Here is a 9,652-nt window from a genome sequence, read left to right on the forward strand (position 1 = left end):
GGGGTCATAGCGGGAAATTCAAATATTTTGTATTGGATTCAATACAAAGTCCTGTATCCAATCCAATACAAAATATTACAAAATATATTTATGTGGTTTTGTCTATAGGTATGTGAGGTTGGACTCATAATAGGTTGTTACTTATATGTAAGTTACAGGTCTACAATTTAAAAAAAAAAAATTCATGAAAAACAGTGTACCACTTTTGGTACAGAAATCTAGACATCAGTGTAACAGCCAGGTGGTTAATAGACAGAGCTCGTATTATAAAGTTGATCTTTTTTACATGTCTAAAAATTCATTCTCTTTTAGGAGGAAATTCCATTAACATTAGACATAAAAAACAATCAGACCGGTAAATAAAATCATTCTTTACTATAAATAGATTAATATAAAAAGTTGGTTTTAAAAGTGAATTGCTCCAGGATTTGGGTGCATAATACATGTGCCATAACAAAATTGGCATCGCGGGTCCACCAGTTTCACAATTCTGCACGCCCGTCATTCCTTTCCCATAGCTATCTGTGGAAGGAAATATAAACCATCATCAGTATGAATTCTGGGCTCTCGATATCACAAAAATATTTTAAAAATGTGAAATCCATACTGGGTAAAATATACTGTACTCTTAAAAAGGAAATGTTAGTGACTTTTTTAGGGATAAGTGATTTATATCTTTAGGGGTTCCCGCAGGTAAAAGACAATATATTGGCGAAGCCCAAAAGCCAGCTGCTAAATAAAATGCAGATCTGTGGTCTGGATGGTTGGGGCAACTGATTGTTCCGTATAAAGTTATATAGTGTTATACAAGTAGATTTGGAAATTTGCTTTGCTATAAAAGTATGACATATTATATTTAAAGGGTTCCTCAGGGGTAAAATGGGGGTCTAAATAAAGGCTTTCATATTTTACATCCAAACATTAACAGCCAAGACCCGGTGTCCATCAAGATGAGTTGCCACCATTGCAATAATAATATATTCCCCCCTTGGGTAAATACTTGCAGCCAGGGCTGGCTGATGATAAAACAAGAACAGACACCTGGTAACTCGCCGCATTCCTTCAGTGTAAAAAGACAAAGTGTATATCGGCATGTGGACTACAATGGTACACTCACCCTGGCTTGTATTGATTTCTGACCTCGCTGAATTCTGCTTCTCTTATTATATACTGAATGGAGTCTATCAATCAGGAAGCATTTATCTTCACCTTCCTATGAAAAAAAAAAAGAATAAAAGTACTTAAAGACCTTGAATAAATTTAACCTCCAGGAAGATAGAAACAAAAATTGTCTGCATGTTCTGGTGTTTGCAGGGGTTTTCTTGGGGCATTCTGGTTTCCTTACATATGGAAATATACCAGTAGGCTAATTGGTTTTTCACCATATTTAAAACTATGGTCCCTATACAAGTGCTTCAGATTGCAAAAAAATTGTATTTTTGTTCTCGGGTTTAGATACCCTCTACTTTATTTTAATATTTATCTTTAAATGTACATTTAACGTTAGCTTTGCATTTAAAATGATCTGTGGATTAAACTAGAAAGGGTTTAAGTATAACCTAAACGGTCCTAATGCCAAATTTCCCTTTGGTTTTCTCACCACTATAAGGCTGCGTGCACACGTGCAATAATTGTCGTTGGAAACGAACGATACACAAAAGATCGTTTGATAATTGTTAACAAAAAACGACCGGTCAACGATGCAGACGAACGACGAATCTGGCTGGAAATGGCGGATCTGATAGGGCGACGATCTTACTTAAAAATATTCGTGAATACTCAAAATATTTGTGAATAATCGTTGATCATTTGTTTTCAAATGATAATTATTGGTAGTGTGTACCTAGCCTAAGTCCTAATATAAATGATGGAAATGATGTTTTAAATACCATTGTTAGCAGCAGCCATGTTTGCTTCTGTGCAAGGCATTGCATGTGCAACCAAAGGCCGGCCTATCGCCATTTTTGTCTATTTTTGGGTCTTAATACATCCCAGATGCTTTGTGCATAACTGCTGGCAATCAGAATGAGCATTGGTGACGCTGTTCCTTGGCACAAAGCAGCTCATCCTCCAATGTAATGGAATAGAACATATTCACCAAAAGAAGAACATTGTCCCTATTTAATGTACAGCGCTGCTTAATATGTTGGCGCTATATAAATCCTGTTTAATAATAATAATAATTGTAATCAATAGACTTACGTTGGCGATTTGTTCCTTCAGCAAGTTAATGACTTTTCTTTGTCCATTTACAATCTGGATGTGGAAGTAAATTATGACTCTGGGAAGAAGACAAAATATTACAATTACAATGCATCATTCTTCAGACTACGCAATGTCTAACAGCTCTCTGTAACTGGCAGCAATTAGTTTCAGGTCTTGCGCCCTGATATTGCAAAAGGAGTTTTACTGATTAATACGTCTAAACTGATACTGGTTTTTATAATCAGGGTACCTCCAGGTAATAATCTTACATCAGATGCTCCCTAGGTGGTAAAAAGTCTCAGCAATATCACGAAGTCTCCCAAAACCCCTGAGGAAGCCCTATGGGGCGAAACGTGTGGGGTAGGAAATGCATAAATTACTGCAAACATACCCTAATGTAATACAATATTACTACTTCATGATTATTAGACTAGTGTATCTATGTTAGCCTAGGGTTAATGTAGGAGAACTATGTTAAGTTTAAAATATATTTTAAACCAGGGGTCCTCAAACTTTTTAAACAGGGGGCCGGTTCACAGTCCCTCAGACTGTCGGGGGGCCGTACTATAGTTTGAAAAAAAACAGGTGAAGATTCTTATGCACACTGCACAAAACGTATTTATTGAATAAAAAACACGAAAGAACAATACTATATGCACAGCACACTTGCCGATCATTAAAAAAAAAAAAGTGGCGTTTACTTTGGCTTTAAAATTGCTTGAGATTATTCCTTTGCATGGAAAATGCACAGATAAATTTGAATTTTCACTGTGTGTATTGAAAATTCAAATTTATCTTGCATTTTCCATGCAAATGAATAATCTTAAGCATTTCATTAATTTGCTTCTTTTTATACACCCTACCCTACACCCAACACTACCCCACACTTTTTATTAATTAAAAAAGGGCTGCTAAAAAAACTTTGTCAGTGTCTGCTACCTGTCACTCACTGCTGCCTTCATACATCGGCTGGATCACACTGCAGCACATGTGTACATGATCAATGTGCATAGTATGTTTATACTATTTACAAATGTACATTGATCCTGTACATTTGTGCTGCAGTGAGCAGGGAATGAAGGCAGCAGTGAGTCTCTGCTCTGCTCATACCTTCTCTGCCTGATGGCTTCAGCCCGACAGCTCCAGCGTTACCCCGGCAACAGTGGTGTCACCTGACCGGGTTCCCTGGAGTGCAGATGGCAGGCAGCCAGAACTCAAGCAGGAGAAGCAGGGCCAGATGGAGAACCTCAGCGGGCCGTATTCGTCCCACGGGCCGTAGTTTGAGGACCCCTGTTTTAAACTAATAAAATTTAGTGTTTTTATAAAATAATCCTGCCTTTTTTTTCCTCCTTCTTTCACATTTGCCATTTAAACTTCAGGCTAGGCAACTAGAAGTCAGCTCCATTTCTGTCCTTCCTCTTGGGTCATCCTTCTTGGAAGAACACATAACCTTTGATGGTAAAAAATGCCCCTGTCCATCTTTCCCAGCCCTCCTCACCAAAACTATTTGACCCTTTAACTCTATTCTTTGTTTCTATTGAACATTTGTACATCAACCAATACCCTCGGTGGACTCACAGCAGGACTGAAGATGCCACATATATGAACAATGTATTTTCCCAGAGGTAGTGATGGATCCAGCTGATCCAGCTCAGGCGAGGGTTTGTCACTTCCAACTGCCTGACGTAAAGTTTGCCGGCTTCGTACATTGTGTTGAGCGATCGGAAGGGGCCGCAGGATTTTGAAGGCGTTACCCTGTAATCCAAAAATGGAGCAGGTGAAGAATCTGCACCACCGAAGGATGGAGGAGAGGGAAATGTATAATAATCGCTGTATTCCTGCACTACACTGGCGTGCCACCAAAATGTTTCCGCGTCAATTATGGCCTTCTGGTTCACTTTAAGACTTTCATTTCCGCAGGTGTAATCTTAGCTGTGTCATCCACCATTTTATAAATCTCATTTATTTCCGGGATTATCAGGGATTAGCACAGATAATGAATTTCCTAATCTTATGTTCTATACATCGGAGATCATCTTAGCTTTCAGTCCTTAAGCCGGTTCTGGATTTTGGACAGCAGCTGGATAACAAATGATCCAACCGATAAAAATATTTGCAATGCACACTTGTGTCAGATCCCTGGAATCACCAGTTCAAGGAGTTACAAAGTTTTAAATTCTATAGCAGCCAAAAGGTGACTGGTGCATCAGAGCTTCTCCACCGCTTTCCCAATCTTGGGATCACTTGACCAACCAGACCTCTCCTTCAGGGGAGCAAAAATGGTGAATAAGATGCAGAAAGTTAAACTTATATGAAAATTGCACTGACTTCAAACGGAGCCAAACTGAAAATATAGAGATTGATTCAAGTCAGCGCAAATTGCATGTAAATTGAAATTTTTGCATCTTATCCACCATTTCTATGGGACAGCAGGACCCAAACCACCTGTCCACGTGTCTTTTAATAACACCATGCACTGCAGAATAATCTGATTGGCTGTCGCTCCACCCAATACAGACAGATTCGGCTAAGCTAGCTGCCTTTAGAAATACATGACATGACATTTGTGCCGGGCATTGAAAACTATACCAGAGAATCTAAATTGCAGGACTTGTAGTTTGCAGTTTTTGATATCGTTCTTACCGCCAAATGCTCCCAGCAGCACCTTCTGGTAGAATGGGAGGGGGGCCTTGCTGTCCTGGGACAGGCGGTCTCTCACAGTCTCGTAGATGGCAAAGCGGGTCAAGGAATAGGTGATCTGCAGGAATAAAATGGCGATGTGCTAAGGGAGCTCCACAGCAACCAGAATGGAAATCAATGAATAAGAAGAAGAATAAGCCTTCCAAATCCCCACTTGGTAGATTGGCCTCTTCATTCATTTAATTGGTTCCTGGGCACCCAACTCTTAGTACACAGCCCTGCAAGTGGCCAAGATATACAGTCTACATACACCAAAGACGTGTTTTTGGTTTACAATCAGCATAGGCAGCTGCAGGAGTTTACACGGCAAGCTGACAACGCTGCTGGTAATTGTGAATCAATGGGTTAGTGTTGTCAGTCAGCGTCGAGAAGTGATGTTACTGGCCGAATTTCCAGATAAAAACAAATTCACAACACTAGTTGCTCAAAGAGAAATGTTATTGATTGCAGCTTACCAGTCCATTGATATGGTGGCTGCATTCGCTCCCCCTTTATTTTCACCTGGCAGCCCCAAGATGACAACTTTCAATTAATGTACTGCTATCTATGGAGGAGCAGCGTTGTCACCCTAGGCTGCTCTCTTGATTTGGACTACAAACACTTTCTCATCTTTATTGCAAAGGTATTGTAGGTGTTGTATAGTTCACAAAAGATAGGTGTAAAAGCTGATAAATAAAATATTATCATTGCAGCACACAAGAAGTTTCAAGAACACTGGATTTTAATCATGATCAAGTGTTTTTCTGTACCTGGCTGCACTGAGCCCGAAAAAGGGGGTTTAGATAAATAAACTGTATGCCAGGGGTCAGCAAACTTTATTGGCTACTAGGCCATTTTAGGAGGTCAAGAAGGCACAATAGGCCGGACTCTCTCTCGCTCGCTGATGGTTCCGCCCCCCCACTGGGAAAGCCCCTGAGAAGAAATCCCTCTCCTGCGCAATGCATACGGAGGAGAGGGAATGTCCCCTTACCCTGGCGGTGGAAGTGTTAATGCCGGCCGTAGTAAATAGGGAAGGGAGGCAAAACAAGGAGGCTCAAAAGCATGCGGCTCCAGAGCCGCACGTCGCAGACCCCTGCCAGCCGGAATTAGGCCGGATCGACTAGACCCCTGCCAGCCTGGATTAGGCCGGGGGGGGGTGCGTTAGGCTGGAATGGACTACTGACTAGGCCGTACCTGGGCTAAAGGCAGGAGACTGCCTACCCTTGCTGTATGCACTTTGTAAAGCTGAAGTGCAGCTGTCTCCTCCTCCTCTGAGCGAGGAGAAGCCGGCACACGTGCCCTCGCGATCCGGTAAGCAGGCTGATCCAGCCTGCTTATGGGATCGCTGGGGTATGCGTGTCGGCTTCTCCTCGCTCGCTTCTCCTCGCTCAGGAGAAATTTATTGAAAAAATTGAGGAAATGTTTCCTTCTCATTAGATATAAAACCTTTGCATATGGAAACAAAGAGGTTTTGCTTCACATTCAATCTGGAACACGTTTATAATAGAAAAAAAGGCATAAGAACTGCTAGCTGCAGTTCATATTTAGGATTCCTTTGGGGGCCAAAAAATAGAATGTTGAGGGCCAGATTTGGCCTGTCCACAATCATCACAGGGAGTCCAATGGACCGCTGATATCTCTTTCAAGTTTTAAAGCTTGTGTTTAAAACGCTAAAAGAAACCTCTTATGATCGCCTATGACCCGTCTTACCGCGATTTGCATAAGCGTTTATAAGAGGTTTAATTTTAACCCTTTCAGGGAATGGGTACAGGGGTACATAAAACACTTTACTCATTCCCTGAAAAGTGTGTGTGATTTGTGTTACCTGTGTTAAACGTTTTTCTTTTTACAGGTTATCCCATAGTGAAAGGATGATTCCCACGGCTGCATTCATGACACGCGCCCTGAGACTCCTGACAGCGTGGGATCCCCAGGCACAAATGAGGACAAGTCTCCCCATTCATCCCACATCAGGTCATCAGGGTTACCCTTGTCTCAGCCAATCAACGGACGCTCTCCTGATTATTATTATTATTATTATTATTATTAATAAACGGGATTTATATAGCGCCAACATATTACGCAGCGCTGTACATTAAAATAGGGTTGCAAATGACAGAGGAATATGGATAGTGTCACAGGAGGAGGAGAGGACCCTGCCCCGAAGAGCTTACAATCTAGAAGGTGGGGGAATTAACACACAATAGGATGGATTGCTCCCTCTTGAGTGCAGAACACATAGCACAGCTCCGCTAGGGCTGCGGAAGCAATCAGGAGAGCGTCCGTTGATTGGCTGAGACAAGGGAAACCCTGAGGACCTGATTCGGGATCACCTGTAAAAAAAAAAAGTTCAATACAGTTACTCAAACACACGCATCTAATAAAATCCTTTACCATTAAAGTCTTGTCCTATTTTTTTACATATGTTTTAACCCCTTCAGGGAATGTTAGGGGTTTTATGTACCCCTGTACTCATTCCCCAGGGTAGGGTGGCAGAGATCTGGAAGTCCCCTTATTAAAAGGGGCTTCCAGATTCCAAAGTTCTGTTAAGAACATTTATCAAGGCCCCTATTGAATTCGATAGGAGCTTTCATTGACGTTTTTAAGTGTTTATAAACGCTGGAAAACGCGCCCATTGTTGAGTTGTCCGGCGTTTTCCGTGGTTTTAATTTTTTAAACTTTGCAAGGAGTGTGCTCTATACCGCTAAAAAACGTGCCTCAAAAAACAATGCCCTGGTGTACCTTAGCCCTTTGCAATGCATGAGATTTTTTTTAACATGGGCTTTTAAAGTCTCCGGATAAACGCTGGGGAAAGCGTCTGTGCAGACCCAGCCTAATAGAGAAATAAAAATATGGATCTAAGATACATGCGCATACGTAAACTCTTGTGTACGGCCATGCACACCAAAAATAGATTTTAATGTGTGGGGTATTGGAATTCATTTTTGCAGTGTTTATTTTAATATAGTAAAATATGGGATGGATCAGCAAATTTTCCAATCATGTAGAGCAGTATTGAACTCCATGTGTTGATTGTGGACAGGTCAGCTGACACAGCAAAAGTCACATGACCAGCTATTATTATTATTGTTGTTATTATTATTATTAATAATAAACAGGATTTTTATGGCGCCAACATATTATGCAGCGCTGTACATTAAATAGGGGTTGCAAATGACAGACCAATACAGACAGTGATACAGGATGAGAGGACCCTGCCCCAAAGAGCTTACAATCTAGTAGGTGGGGGAATTTCACACACAATAGGATGGGAGATATGTAGTGGTGGGAAGTAGAATCTTTTTTTCTAGATTTTCCTCCTTTAAAATTGGGTGCGTCTTATATTCCGGAGCGTCTTATACGGCGAAAAATACGGTAGCTACAGACAGTAATTGTAACATTACAAGCACAATGCAAAGGGCTCAGATGTATCCACAGTTTGCTCTTCAGCAGCAGGGACTGATGGCAATATTCTAGAATATATACAAATACTGTATATCATATTCTACTTACGACCACACTGTATAAGAGAGGAACACCGATGCGCCGAGAAAAGACGGGAAGCAGAGCAGCGTCAGGAACACCGTGCTCATATGAGAGGCACGCCATGGCTTGCTAGGGGATCGGCAGTTTCGCATCAGACTGGCCTGCAAGAATAAAAAATTAGATCTTACTGAAGAACAATTTGGGCATACACCAGTTCCAAGGATATACAATCCAAATCCATACTTGGACTTGGAATTTGATGGACTGCAGCAGTAATATTTAGAAAACTGAGTGCGCAACAAAATCAATGAAATGTCATTGCAACAAAACTATATTTGATGCAACAGACACAGGGAAATGCAGTCTGGCAACTTCAGTTTCTTTAGCATGTCTAAATGCCGCAGTCTTCACCTATAGCAAGCATGTAATGTATATGTACAGTAGCATGTATAATTACATATATATATATATATTTAGAGATATATTATAATATATTATATGAATTTTTCTTTCTATTGAACCCAATACAAAATATTTTGAATTTCCCGCCAATCTGCCCGCCGGCACCGACATCACTGGGAAAACCCGGAGATCGTCGCTGCATTATGTGGCTGAAGACCGAGGAAAAAGGACTTGCAGGGACCAGCAGGATGCCGTGGGACAACAGAACAAGGTAAGTGGGTTGTTTTTTTTAGTTTAAAGCTACCCCGAGTGTGACACACTCGGGATTACCGCTAGGGGTTAATGCACAAAGAATGGCGTCTGGGGACAGGCTAGCAGCGGGCCAGGGGCCCACAGGTTAGGCAGTACAAGAACTACAAGGCAAATCCAGAATCATACAATCAAGTCATACACCAACTAGATTGTAAGTTCTTTGGGACAGGGTCCTCTCCTCCTGTATCACTGTCTGTCATTTACAACCCCTATTTAATGTATAGCGCTGCGTAATATGTTGGCGCTATATAAATCTGTAGACCATTGCCTGCACACACACAGTGAGATAAACAGAGCCCTGACAAGGAGGAGACTTGGGTTGTGCTCCGATCTGATGCCAGGAATTCCAATGGCACATGCGCAGTCCTAACACACCAGGCAAACTCGGCTCCTACATTACGTGACGTATGGATGGATCTCTTCCTTTATCCTTCATATTGGTAAAAACATTTCCCTCACTATTCAACACACCTACCTATCATTACGATTCTAATATCAGTTTTTTTCTTCCAAACCTATTTTTATTTAGTATTTTAGTTCCTCACTCACAACCTCATCACACGCACAG

General features: G+C 41.2%; 1 protein-coding gene across 1 annotated transcript; it reads right to left on the reverse strand.

The window, feature by feature from the left end:
• Positions 1-356: 356 nt before the first annotated feature.
• On the reverse strand, positions 357-8,552 carry LOC140321096 (transmembrane channel-like protein 6). Its single transcript, XM_072397972.1, has 5 exons — positions 8,398-8,552; positions 3,784-3,960; positions 2,203-2,281; positions 1,118-1,213; positions 357-522 (listed from the first exon to the last, which is right to left on the reverse strand). The coding sequence occupies exons 1-5, from the start codon at positions 8,520-8,522 to the stop codon at positions 502-504; spliced, it is 498 nt and encodes a 165-aa protein (XP_072254073.1). The 5' UTR covers positions 8,523-8,552; the 3' UTR covers positions 357-501.
• Positions 8,553-9,652: the final 1,100 nt, after the last annotated feature.

The sequence above is a fragment of the Pyxicephalus adspersus genome, unplaced genomic scaffold (assembly GCF_032062135.1).
Source record: "Pyxicephalus adspersus unplaced genomic scaffold, UCB_Pads_2.0 Sca697, whole genome shotgun sequence".
NCBI lineage: Eukaryota > Metazoa > Chordata > Amphibia > Anura > Pyxicephalidae > Pyxicephalus > Pyxicephalus adspersus.

What these genes read in the sequence shown, in the direction of transcription:
- LOC140321096 (XM_072397972.1), bottom strand. Translation starts at nt 8,522, where the DNA reads ATGCGAAACTGCCGATCCCCTAGCAAGCCATGGCGTGCCTCTCATATG. An exon ending in CTCTCTTATACAGTGTGGTC is followed by an intron (nt 3,961 to 8,397) that starts GTAAGTAGAATA and finishes TTTGGATTACAG; the next exon opens with GGTAACGCCTTCAAAATCCT. An exon ending in AGAAATCAATACAAGCCAGG is followed by an intron (nt 523 to 1,117) that starts GTGAGTGTACCA and finishes TTCCTTCCACAG; the next exon opens with ATAGCTATGGGAAAGGAATG.